Here is a 14,488-nt window from a genome sequence, read left to right on the forward strand (position 1 = left end):
GAAAAGAAAGATAGAAAGATAGACAAGAAAAAGAACGAAAGGAAGAGGGTGATAGCATAGCCAGAGAAAAAAAGGAGGAGGAAGACAGAGAGGAAAGAAAATACGTAATGGAAATGATTGCAGGGAGAAATTCAGAAGAGCCTCAGAAAGCGTCTACAATAGAGGTAATGCAGGCAATAAACCTTCAACCAATGAAAGAAAATGAAGATGTACATTTATACATATACAATTTTGAAAAAAAGGCGGAATTAAGCGGGTTGCCGAGAGAAAATTGGGTGACGAGAATACAGCCCCTCCTTAACTACAAAAAACAACTTGCATATAAAGCATTACCAATGGACTACTCAAAAGATTTTGAAAGACTAAAACCAGCCATTTTTGAAAAGTTTCAACTCTCCCCCAAGCACTTTCAAAGAAGGTTTAGAAGCGAAAGACAACGAGACAACGAAACATATAATGAATTCGGGTACAAATTGAAAGATATGTGTTTAAAATGGCTAGAGTTAGAAAATTATAGAATGTATGAAGACCCGGAAGAGATAAAAGAAAAATTGACGGAAATGGTAAATAAAACAGTAATGGAACAATTTTTAGAAAACACCCACAGAGAATTGAAAATATATTTGAAAGAAAAGAACCCAAAAACAAGCGAAGAAATGGCGGAAACGGCGAATAGGTGGACCGAAATAAGAGAAGAAATTGAGGAAATAGACATATTTCAAAACAAAGAGTATAACAAAGATATGCATTATAACACAGCGCAAGGAGGATTAAATTGCTATAACTGTGGTACCACAGGGCATTTTGCAAGAAACTGCCCCAATACATATGATCAGACACAACAAAACACGATAGCCATGACCCATAATAGGGAAAAAAATTACGCATTTGCAGAGTCGCACAAGATATACGGAAAACTGAACGGGGAATTAATTGAAATGGCAATTGATTCTTGCAGTGATCAAACTTATGTGCAAACTGACCTAATAAATAGAACAGAGATAGACCATAAAAATAAAATTACAACATTATGTTATTATGGAGACAAGCACCAATGCCCGTCTGCTTGGGTAAAATTAGAAATTGCAAAAAAGGACGTTACGGTCCAGAGAAAGACGATAAAAGTAGGCTTAGTACCAACTCTAGCAGTGGATGTTTTAGTAGGAGGAGACTTTGGAGATATCGGAAATCTCCTATCGTTAAAAGCGACTTCTTTAACAGTGGGAAAATTACAAAATTACACTACGACGGAAAAACATGATACTTCTGTTGGCTACGGGGAAAAGTGGACCGGACCATAAAACAAATTGGGAGGCTACGCCGCCCTGTCAGAAAAACGAAATACTTGATACGCGTGTTCATAATGTTGATAATCCACAAAAATGAGATGCGGAAGTAAAAAGACCAAAAAATATTGAAAATAAGACGCGCGAGAATGATTTTTCGGGAAAATTTCCAGAAAATGGAAAACTTGAGAACACTTTTAATGAATATGAGACACTAGAAAGTACAGGCCAGAATGAAACGCTGATTGTACCAGAAAAAAAGGAGACGAAATTTATTGTACGCGCTTTTCCTCGGAAAGTTCGAGAAATTTTAGTAGAATATGAAAAACCAAATGTCGGAGTTCAATTCCCATTTGATAACGAATATTTGTTTCTGCGGTAAGAGTAAAGAGAACTAATAGAGAGAAAAAAGATATTAAATGGAGCTACAAACAAGAAATGCAGTCAAAGATGGTGGACACTGGAGTCCAAATCAGATTTAAGGATGATTTATTATTTTGCACGATTGACAAAATTGAGAAAAGTAGAGATGAAAAGAGGAGTGTGAAAAAGAGAAAAATTTTTAGATTCAGCCTGCAGTGGCGAAAAATAAAAATTATCTGGGCTGTGCCTAGCTAAAATAAATAATAGGGGGGGACAAAGAGGTCCAATACCCACAAGGAAAATTGCAAAATTACAATAAAACGAAAAAACTTAGGAGGGAGGAGAAGACTCATGACAAATTAAGAGAAACTACAGATAATCCTGACATAGAATTGACTTGTCAACAACGGGTTACGGAAAGATTGAAAGGTACTGAATTTTGGGTTGGATCGAAGAAATTTATGAAGGAATCTGATATTGGTCGGATCAACTCAAAAAAGAGTTTGTTCCTTTTTGAGGGGGACGGTTTCTTTGGGGAATATCCCCTGTGGGGAAACGTGAAAGATTGCCCTTTTTTTTGATACACAACTAACGGACCTGTGGCGATCCCTTTAATGAGGCTTTGTTTTTTCAGTCCGCAATTATGTCTTCATTCCTCATCGCCGAGTATTATTCACTCAATTATTTTAGGGGACAAGACCCAGAAAAAAGCAACTCAAGGGTCGCTCAGATTGTTACTTTATTTTCCTGAACTCCTGTCGTTTCCACAGGGCTGTGCATTGTCAGCCTTAGATTGTTTGAAATTATGTCAATAGGCAAGTTACTTTTTTATTGAGAGGTCGAGTTGTTTCCACAGATGGAAATTAAGAGGCTAGTGCAGCCAATTTTTCACGATGGCTGGCATCATCAAAAGTGCCAGGAACTGATTCTCTGCTCCTCTCAAATGTAAATTCATGAGAGCAAGAAAATTTTTGTTTTTGATTGTGCTGTGCACAATGAATTTCTACGAATCTTGGGGACTTCAACTTTGAAAACCAAATGTGGATGTTAGACGATCTAGACCATAGTGGTTCTACGGTAGAGACGTCGTGATGACGACGAATCCTGGAGCGATGGAAGTACAGACACTGGGGGAAGAGAGAAGAAGCAAGTTTGGTGATTTTGAAGTTGATGTTATTTATTTTATGTTTTTTTTGTGCTCTGACCCATGGCATGATGACGGTCATTTTTCTTAGGAGGGAGGTGTTGGGACCTTTGGTCCCTTATATGTTGGGACCTTTGGTCCCTTATATGTTGGGACCTTTGGTCCCTATATATATATATATATATATATATATATATATATATATATATATATATATATATATATATATATATATATATATATATATATATATATATATATATATATATATAAGCTTTAAACTTGCTTTATACTTTACTCCCAGTCCCCTAATATCCCATGCATTTTGACAAGTGTCACTCTTTTTTTCAATGTGTATTGATAAATTGAATAAATGATGACAAAACCAAGAAACAGAAAAATCCATAAGGAATATATAATATGGACTATATATTTCCAAACAAAGGTAGAGGGGGGGGGTGTTAAAGTATTAGATAAAGTGCCTTCAAAATGTGTTAATAACCATTTTTTTTACATAATTTAAACTAAGAATTATTTTCTTAACATGTCACCTTCTCAATAGCCCCAATTCTTGGCTAATACAATTGGTTCTTACTGCAGGACATCTGATCAACACTTCGAGGTTCCCATTTTTCCAAAATAGTTGAAAATACCAATAAATGAGCCGCAAAAACTTATATACTGATCAATTTGAAACTTGCTGCCGTAAATCCTTCTGCCGGAGGAATCAATACACAAAGAACTATTCAAAGAATTGATCCCTCCTCTAGCAAAGTGGGTTTAAAAACCTTTTTTTTTTCTTTTTTTTTCTTTTTTTAATTGGTCTGAAACTTACAGCTAATGGCCCCAATGCAGAATTACATTTTTAAAATATTGCGTCCAGTCAGAATGTAGCTAAAAAAAAAAAGGAAGAGAAAAGTCCAAAAACTTGTTACCTACATACTTTAAATAGAAGGGGCTAATTTATAAACTTGGGAAGGGGACCATTCGCTTGCAAAATGAAAGTTCGTGTGTTCTTATTGAATGCTTAAAGCGGCTGAAGGGAAATCAGCCTCCCTCCATTTCTGCTATCCCGCTCTCTTCTAACCTCTATGATATCAAAACAAATTGTGATATATCTCTTTTGTTCAAAAACTTCGAAATGTCTAATAAGTTTGCCTTTGGGTTGATATCCCCCCTACAGCCCCAATGTTAAACTTTATCTCAAACGTCTATGATACACGAAAAAAGAATTAGAATAAAAAAGTAAAAAAATAAATGCTATAAGACATTCTAAATCACATATTCGGCCTGTATTTTGGAATATTTATACGTAAAGGCCACAGTACGCCCAATCCTGGAGTAAACCTGTCCTGTTTGACATCCTGGTATTTTCAATGAATTGTCAGAAAGGATAGGAGCATTCCCAAAAAGGTGGCTAAGAATTATTTTCAATGATGGTTAAGTCCCTTATATCACCCCTCTTCGAAGAGACGAGCTGGTTACCCTCAAGGAAAAAAAAACACAAATTTCCTTGTGTTCCGCCACTAACGTCCTAAATAAATTCCCAACCAAATTACCTTTTCCCTATTCAATTTTCCCCCTTCGACCTCGCCTCCCTCCTTCTGCTTCAGTAAAAATACCCCTTTTCTACCCCAATAAAAATCTCTACCGGAAGATACAGAAGGAATTTCGGGCCCCTACATAGTAAGCAATTTAAGCATATGAGATTCCCTCTCCCTCCGTTTTTACCTTACGAATGTCAAATGTTTAACTGTTTAAATTAAACAAACCCCCAGAGCCTGAGGGTAAGGGTTGTAAGTTATGCCCCGGGGGCATTTAAGGACTTTATGGAAGAGATGGTTGTATAAACTTGAGAGGAGTCTCATTCGGTTGAGAATTGGAAGCTTTGGTTCCCTTTTAAGAGTCAAAAGTGATGGAGGGCAACTAGCCCCCTCCTCCCCTGACCACCCCTTTTTTTACCAAACGCATCTAATTCTAACTGTGAGTTAGCCATTTTGTTCAAAATGGTCCAAAAAACATATAACAATGCCTCTAGGGTTGGCGTAACCCCCCAGAGCCCTGGGGCAAGCGTTATAAGTTATGCCCAGGAGGCATATAAGATTTTTATGGAATGGCTGTTCGTATAAACTTCAGAGGGGGCTCATTTGATTTGAAATTAGAAGTTATAGTGCCCTTTTTAAGAGTAAAAAGTCATTTGAGAGCAGGAAACCCCCCCCCCCTCTACATCCGTCATTTCCCAAAGCACAACCGATCGAAATTTTCAGATAGTAGAACTAAGGGATGATCGCGACTTTCCGTTTGACCTATGACGTACACTGTCGAATGGACTTGTATGCAAAAGGAGAACTGAATTTGCTTGGACTCACAGGCGAACAAATGACCTAGGCCTAATAGGCTTGCCCACTTAAAGTCTCAGGCGGATTACCGTATAGAGGATTGACACATGACAGACAAGTCCCCTGGACTCGCAGGGGAACGGAGACCTATAGTTATCTAAGTGTTTTGGTGCTTAATGATTTTTGATGCTAAGGGAGCCGTAGGCTATAGCCAAAAAGGGCATGTGAGGGGGCGGGTTGTCTCTGATCGCTTACAACTCTTAAAAAGGGAGCAAGGACTTTTAATTCCAAATCGACTAAATCTTCTCAAAAGTTTTACAGCCACCCCTTCCATACAAAGTGGCCTGGGGGAAGGAAAAAACAATTGATGCATGTAAGCCGTATCGCTCTTTACTTAGGCAGCGCAACTACGCTGTCTATGAATGAAAGTGATAGATCCAGGTAAGCGGAAATGTGTGGAATAAACTCCTAAAAATCTAAAAAAAATTCAATCATCTAGTCTTTTTACTTTCGACTCAACTCGTTTTTTCAGGACAGTTTGATCGAAGAGGGATTCATTTTACCATGGACATGGACTATAAAATGATTATTTAGATTAATTGATTTCTTATTTATTTCATCAAAGAAATTTTATGATTAACGGACACATTGGGTTTTCTCAGTTTTTTAGGGTTCAGCATATAAGAGGCTCTATTTGCTAACGTATAACAATAACAAAAAGCCATAATTAAACCAAAACCGGTTAATCCTAAACCGGATAATCTAAAGTTGACTGTACTTAGATTTTGAAGTGTTCTGAACAAAAATTTGACGCCAATTTGCATCAGCGGGAAACCCCGGTAATTTACATGTTAATCAATCACAACCGAGCATTTTTGCGTCATTACACGAGACAATGCAAAACAGACGAAACGAAAATATCAATAAGCTGATTTTCATACGAGTAGGTTACATATACCTAAACAATAAGAGAAAAAAGTTACTAAACTAAATTTTATTCAATGAAATTATTATCTTATTCGACTTGATTTAACAGTGTCTGTCAGTACAAAGTTGAATCAAGCTAAGTCCCTACAATTGAAACCCATGCGATGAAATAACTGGGCCTCCCCCAATCTCGGCATGGCTACTATTTACAATACTTTCTGAGGTACAACCTAGTACCTATAGCTACAGGGTAAAACCTGAATCCCTCGTTTTTAACGGCCAAAACTTAGTCAAACTTATTCAAATTACAAAAGCTCGTATCTACGTAGACAGAGGGGCAGGGGCGAATTTCCAGCATTTTTATGGGTGGGGGGCAAGAGGGGTCCATATCCGGATATTCAAGGGGCATGGGATATATAATATTTTTTCTCCAAATCATTGGGGGGCAACTGCCCCCTCCCTCCCCCCCCCCAACGACGCCCATGCGGAGAGGAAAAACACGAAGAAAACAGACTTCGGAAAAACTATTGGCAAAACCCTGTATCTTCGGCAATTTGTCCTGTTCCAAAATCAAAAATCTGCTATTCTGTGACTTTCTCGAAAACTTAAAAAACATATAGGCTACTAGCTTTTGGTAAAAGAAAAAAAGTTGCTGTTAAAATATAAACAGTAAAATGAAGTACAGGTTGGAATTTCGAACAAATCTTTTTCTGTTTAGTGTTGTTCTATTTGAATACTTAAACTGTTGCTGATTACAACAATTAACTGAAAACTACTAAAAACTAGATTATAATATTTGAAATAGTAATTAGAGCAGTGTTGTTCTATTGGAATAATTAAACTATTATTGATTATAGTAGCAACTGTTGAAATGTTGAAATGAAAACTGTTGAAAATTATAATAATAATTGCAGTAATAATTGGAAAAGTGTTATTCTGTTGGAACGATTCGCGAAGTTTGATATTACAACAAGGTTTAGTTTTTTAGTACTATTAGGTTACCGCTTACCAAACCCTTACTTCAGTGACTAACCAGTGTTTTAAGGAATAAAGTTTTCCTCGGGCATGGAAGAAGGCATACGCATGAATTATACCCAGAATCAAAGGTCCAAAACCTTTTGACCAGCTGCGGCCGATCTCGATTACTCCTAATCTAGCCAAATTGACTGGATCGTCCACTTACTGCGAACTTCTTTCTCAAATTAGCCCTTCCCTTGACCAAATCCAGAACAATTGTCTAAAAAAAAGGCAACATAGCCCACTATTTGGTAAGACTCTTCCACCTAATAACCGAATGACTAGACCAAATAAATAGTATTGTGGACTTGTTTTTAGCTCATTCTCGAAAAGCGTTTGACCTAATCCGCCATATTACCGCTGTCGAAAACTTAAAAGCGACGTGTGCAAAAAAAAGCACATTCTGCTACTTGCTATTGATTTTCTTCGCGGCTGTTATCAGTGTGTTTATGTACTTTTCCCGGGAGATCTCGACTTGGAATGGGCCGAAATAACATGCGGTACACATCAAAGCACCGAACATGAAGCCCTGCTATTTCTAGCGCTGATAAATTACGTGCTTTGGGGAGTTTTGAGGATCATGTTAAACACGTTGAAGACTTGTGCATCCTACTGAAGTGCCTAGTGGAAAAGTACGAAGTCGTTTCGCAGTTCAGTAGTGGCTTCAAATCGGCTTTCCGCAGTTCAGTGGCCTCAAATCGGCTTTCCGCAGTTCAGTGGCCTCAAATCGGCTTTCCGCAGTTCAGTGGCCTCAAATCGGCTTTTGACAGCCAGTGTGACACATATAGGCAGTAAATCAACGAGAATAAAAAAAAATGATGAGCTTTCAACCTCTGAATCGTGATCTTTTCTGTCCTGGATCATGGCACCCAGTTATCTAAAACGCATGCATACTCGGTGGCTCTTTTATCAAAAACGGCTTCCTTAGCCCACATGTTGCAAACCAAGTAAAGAAAGGATATTACACCATAAGATCGGTATTTACTTTGCGGTACCTGGGTTTTTCTACAGCGCAAATCAAATCTGTATTATGTGCAGTCATTACGTTAGTACGGCACGTCTGTCTGGTATGAGACCCTCTAGTGAACAATATAGAATATACCAGTTCTGACATGGATACTGTGCAGAAACGTGCTACAAAAATCCTACTCGGTGCAAATTATGTGTCTAATGAATCCACTGTTGAGTCAGTAAAAATGGCCCTCTCTCCGTGAGCGCAGATACGAATCAATGCTCAAGATTGGAAACTTATTACTCGCGAGTAAGAAGCATTGTTATTTGCTGCCACCTTCATGTACAAAGCGTTTGCCTACAAAAAGTAGGGATAAAATCGAACCACTGAGATGCCGTACTAATCGTTTTATGAACTCTTTGTTCCTTTTTATGTCAGTGTATTTAATCGTTTGTAATTTATTGACCTGATATTATAAAAAAATAGCATAAATTAGTTGCAGCCTAGGCAAAACTTATGAAAGTTGTTTTATTAAATAAATATTAAATCTATTTCACGGCATAATTTGACCTTAAGAGGTGCCCTTTTCCAGAGATTCTCACTGTATTTCATAAGCCTTTTATCAAATGCTCTTAGATTTGAAACCCTATCTGTTACGAGGAAAACAACATGAGAAAACTTATAAAACTATAGCCTGTACATATCCAAGTGTTTGTCCTGGCACATGGACAGACAGGGGTAGGAATTTTTAAATTTCACGTTATCTAAAATACGACCCCACCCCCTCCCCATAAAAACACATGGATTGGTGCTTATGCACTGGAATTACGCTCATATTAGAGCCCCTTCAAAAACTCTTTTTCAAATAAAGTTTGATGATCAGTGCCAGTTGCGCGATAATTCTATAGATTTATGTTGCGTACTCTTGCAGGCAATATTCTTAATTTTAAATTCCAACTTTGAGTTTTAATTTCATTACAAAAAAAGAAATTTATTTTAGTTTTAACCAATAAGGCCTAGGGACTGAGGATGAAAAAAAACTTGATAATCGATTATGGCCGTGTAGCTTCTATTTTGAGTATACCGCATCCCTGGCTCTCCCTCGAAATCCCATTTGGTCCAATTTAATCTCCTATGTTTAACACATCTTGAGGTGATTCAGGCACGAATCGTACGTGAGAATTTCTTCGGGGATGGGGGAACATCTCAAGGGGGGGGGGTCTCAGTTTAAAACAAACACAAAAGGCAGCAAATTATCTGAAAAGACAATCATAAGAATCAGGAGGTTTCTTATCCTTTGACCCTCCTATATACGCCTTAGGGACTTCCCCCTCCCCCACTTCCCGCCTGAATAAAAATGAAATCTCAATATTCACGTGATTCAGTCAACAGGTTTTGTATAGCCTAAAATTGAATTACGGGCCAAATGTTTTGGAGGAGAAATCCTTCTGGCCCTCAGAGCCAAAAATCTAACGTCCTTAAAACTAAAAATTCGTGAAGTAATGAAGTCTCCAGGGTTGTATCCGAGGGACTAGGTAAGAATAAAAAAGAAACATAAGTGACGGGGATTCAGAAATGCTGGTATAATGCAAGGAAGAAATGCACACAGTTTATTGGAGGAAAACAACCCAACAACCCTCCTTACTTGTCAGTAGCCATATTTCAGAAATATGGCATGTTTTTGAGTTAAACGATCTTAGGGCAACATTCCTTAATGATATCTGACCGGACCTCAGGGCTCCCACCCAAGCCTCCAAAGATTTACAGCATTCCGAAGATTTTATCCAAGGTTCTAAGCCCAGGACCATTCTGGTTACAATAATGTATAATATGTGTAACGGAAGATAGAGACGCCCAAACCCTTGTAGCTTCTCTAATTATATCCAGATTTTTAATTACCGAAATATCCGGGTTCTAAAAAAGTACAATATCATGTCTATTTAAAGCAACGGAGCCCTTTACCTACGCGAGGAGGAGGCAGTGGGATAGAGTCAGAAACTTCAAAAACAAGTAGAGTAAACAAAAACACAGAAAACCAGAGAACTAACTGGAGAAACCCAGAGATATCTGCTAATATCCTCCCTCATCTTGACGTGTGTGCCTACGTCACGTCACGTCACGTCACGTGTGCCTACTCACGTCACGTCGTTTTTCCACTCTAGAATGTGGATCTAAAAACTAAAATCTAGTGATTTTTTTCACCGGGTGGCAACCCTTATTCTGACTTCAGGCAACACAATAATCAGGAATGTGCTTTAAAAGTGTGGGATACTTTTGGAGGGGGTAATAATCAAAATAAAAAAGAAAAAAAAGGCAAATAATATGAAAAATATAAAAACCAGTTACTGAAAAAATCCCATTGTTTTAGGAAAAATACTCAATTAAAAATACACTTTGGCCTAAACCATTCTGGCTTCAGGCAGGTCAATAATCAGGAAATTGCTTCAGAAGTGAAAGTCATTTTCTGAGGGAATATCAATTTTAACAAAAACAAAAAGGCAAATAATTTGAAAAATACAAAAAAAAAATTACTGAAAAAATCCAATTGTTTTTAAACTGTTGTTCAAGGAAAAATCCCAATTAATCTTATATTTTGGCCTAAACCGTTCTGACTTCAGGCAGGTCAATAATCAAAAAATGATTCAGAACTGGAGGTTAATTTCGGTGTGGAAATTAATTTGAATAAAAAGGAAAAAGAGGCAAATAGTATGAAAAATACAAAAACATTGACTGAAAAAAATCCCATCGTTTTTAAAATATTGTTTTCGGAAAAATCTCAATTAATAATACATTTTGGCCTAAACCATTCTGGTTTAAGGCAGGTCAATAACGAGGATATTGCTTCAGAAGTGGATGTTATTCCTGGAGGGGATATTAATTTGATAAAAAGGGAAAACACGTTAAGAAAATGAAAAGTATAAAATACTGTTATTGACAAATTCCTTCGTTTTTTGTTGTTTTTTTTTAAATCGCTTTTGAACAAATCTCAGCTTATAATACATTTTGGCCAAAATCATTCTGACTTCAGGTAGGTCAATAATTGGGGAATTACTCCAAAGGTGGGGGAATCTAATGAAGGAAATACTAATTTCAATAAAAAAGAAAAAAGAGCAGAATAACATGGAAAATATAAAAAACAAACAATTTCGAAAATTTTCATGAAATTGAGGGGGCACAGCCCCGAGAACTCGTTCCCCTACGTACGGGTCTGGTTTCTATGCTTTTCCAGAAATAAAAATTAACTCTTGGTTTCCTTTTTCTTTTCCTTTTTTTTGGGGAGGGGGAAGGGGGATCCTTTCTATAAAGTTTAAATGACTCAGCAAAATTAAATTATAACGGAGTTGCAGAATTAAGTGAAAACTTTGGAATACAAATTGAGAAAAAAATTATCACGGAAACTTGGGACTATTAGAAAAGAGAAATGACAAACCAGCCCTCTTCTATCACGATCTAAACCCAATTCACGTTTGACTTCAAAGCTCGTTATATGACGAGCAAAACAGTCCTTTCTGAAATTCCGCCCTCCCATTCCTTTCCCCAAAACGGTTTTTGGGTTTAGTATGTAGTTAAAATATATTTTTTTTTATTTAAAATGAATGGAAAATAGGAAGATTTCAAGCCCGAGTTACTTTACTTCGGTCGGGTAATTACCGAAAAGAAATTGAAAGAAAAAGGTAAATGATAGGACAATAGATCCTTAAAGTCCAACCGGCGGTGCTGATCTACGTTTCTTGGCCCTTCAGCCAGGAAGTGCAATGGAGGGTTGGGGGCCAGCCATCCTGTGCACCCTTCCTGCTTACCTTCCCCAGATTTATCCGGGTACCCATTTAGAGCCGGGTAGACTCTGGTTGAGCTTACAGTCAAGCCACTGACCCCCGTCCCAAATTAAATAACCGGCCACACCAGGAATCGAGCCCCCGCCCTTCGAACAAAGAATTCCAAACCCAGCCCGCCAACCGCTCGGCTAGCACGACACTTTTGAAAAAAAAACTAATATATAGAAAAATACAGGCGGCCTATAAACGGACGATATATCCGTTATCATGTGTGACTACACAATTGATTTCACTAGGCCAGAGAAAATCACTAGTTCGTAGATATCACGATACCTCTCAACTTGAAAATTTCATAGTGTTTTCACAAAAACACTTAAAAAACAAAAAAAAACACTTACGTTTATTAACTTTTTCCACGAAAATAAAGACTTCTTCATTGCCTGTGACACAGCTCACATGTTTGTCAATTCTAACAATCCTTAGATCACCAGTTTGTGTTGCTTCTAGAAAAATGTAAGCATAAAATTATCAGCTGGATAAAATAAGAGAAGCAGATTATGCAGCAATAAGAATGAAATACCCCGTCACAACCCTGGTTAGCAGGGCCGTAATCAGAAACTTTTTTTTGGGGGGGGGGGAGTTACAAAAGATTTTTTAGAAGGGGGGGGGTTAAAAAAACTTTAAAGAACACATCAAAAATTTGTTTATATTCATTTTTTTACGAGTCGGACAAACATTTCGGGGGGGGGGGGGTAAAAAACCCCTAAATACCCCCTCTTAAATGCTGACCAGGGTAGCCAAAGGGTATTCCGCAGAGAAATAAGAAAATATCAAGAAGAGAGAGAGAGAAATTAATTTTTTAGACAGGAATTCATTTATTAAAGATCAATATTCACAAAAAAATCATATGAAACAGACCTACCACGTGAAGACATCAAGAAGGATCCTCATAAAATAACCCAAGGTGGTAACCCAAGAGCAAGAAACTGAGGTTGGACAATCAAGAGGAATAGGGTACGTAAGAAATGAAATGCTGTATGTCAACCCTGGTCAGTATGTGAAGACATCAAGATGGATCCTCATAAGATGTATGGATGAATCAAAAGATGTATGTCAACCCTGATCAGTATGTGAAGAAATCAAGATGGATCCTCATAAAATAACCCATGGTGGTTTCTTAGGATAAGAGCAAGACAGTGAGGTTGGACAAATCAAGAGGAATAGGGTACGTAAGAAATGAAATGCTGTATGGTAAACCTGGCCAGTACGTGAAGACATCGAGATGGATCCTCAAAAAATAATCCATGGTATTTTCTCAGGATGAGAGCAAGTCACCGAGGTTGGACAAATCAAGAGGAACAAGGTACGTAAGAAATGAAACGTTGTATGGCAACCCTGGTCAGTATGTGAAGACATCAAGATGGATCATCATAAAATAACCCATGGTGGTAACCCAAGAGCAAGAAACTGAGGTTGGACAATCAAAAGGAATAAGGTACGTAAGAAATGAAATGCTGTATGTCAACCCTGGTCAGTATGTGAAGACATCAAGATGGATTCCCATAAGATGTATGGATGAATCAAAAGATGTATGTCAACCCTGATCAGTATGTGAAGAAATCAAGATGGATCCTCATAAAATAACCCATGGTGGTTTCTTAGGATAAGAGCAAGACAGTGAGGTTGGACAAATCAAGAGGAATAGGGTACGTAAGAAATGAAATGCTGTATGTCAACCCTGGTCAGTATGTGAAGACATCAAGATGGATCCTCATAAGATGTATGGATGAATCAAAAGATGTATGTCAACCCTGATCAGTATGTGAAGAAATCAAGATGGATCCTCATAAAATAACCCATGGTGGTTTCTTAGGATAAGAGCAAGATAGTGAGGTTGGACAAATCAAGAGGAATAGGGTACGTAAGAAATGAAATGCTGTATGGTAAACCTGGCCAGTACGTGAAGACATCGAGATGGATCCTCAAAAAATAATCCATGGTATTTTCTCAGGATGAGAGCAAGTCACCGAGGTTGGACAAATCAAGAGGAACAAGGTACGTAAGAAATGAAACGTTGTATGGCAACCCTGGTCAGTATGTGAAGACATCAAGATGGATCATCATAAAATAACCCATGGTGGTAACCCAAGAGCAAGAAACTGAGGTTGGACAATCAAAAGGAATAAGGTACGTAAGAAATGAAATGCTGTATGTCAACCCTGGTCAGTATGTGAAGACATCAAGATGGATCCTCATAAGATGTATGGATGAATCAAAAGATGTATGTCAACCCTGATCAGTATGTGAAGAAATCAAGATGGATCCTCATAAAATAACCCATGGTGGTTTCTTAGGATAAGAGCAAGACAGTGAGGTTGGACAAATCAAGAGGAATAGGGTACGTAAGAAATGAAATGCTGTATGGTAAACCTGGCCAGTACGTGAAGACATCGAGATGGATCCTCAAAAAATAATCCATGGTATTTTCTCAGGATGAGAGCAAGTCACCGAGGTTGGACAAATAAAGAGGAACAAGGTACGTAAGAAATGAAACGTTGTATGGCAACCCTGGTCAGTATGTGAAGACATCAAGATGGATCATCATAAAATAACCCATGGTGATTTCTCAGGATAAGAGCAAGACAGTGAGGTTGGACAAATCAAGAGGAATAAGGTACGTAAAA

General features: G+C 37.7%; 1 protein-coding gene across 1 annotated transcript in view; it reads right to left on the reverse strand.

The window, feature by feature from the left end:
• LOC148939856 (nuclear factor NF-kappa-B p105 subunit-like) overlaps positions 1 to 14,488 on the reverse strand; it is a 176,674-nt gene that overhangs the window by 88,555 nt on the left and 73,631 nt on the right. Inside the window, exon 6 of the mRNA XM_089105862.1 lies at positions 12,203 to 12,307. Coding sequence (XP_088961988.1) covers positions 12,203 to 12,307 — 105 coding nt within the window. The remainder of the gene's footprint in view (positions 1 to 12,202; positions 12,308 to 14,488) is intronic.

This window comes from Artemia sp. Qi Xiang Cuo, chromosome 20, assembly GCF_049724085.1.
Source record: "Artemia sp. Qi Xiang Cuo chromosome 20, ASM4972408v1, whole genome shotgun sequence".
Lineage (NCBI taxonomy): Eukaryota > Metazoa > Arthropoda > Branchiopoda > Anostraca > Artemiidae > Artemia > Artemia sp. Qi Xiang Cuo.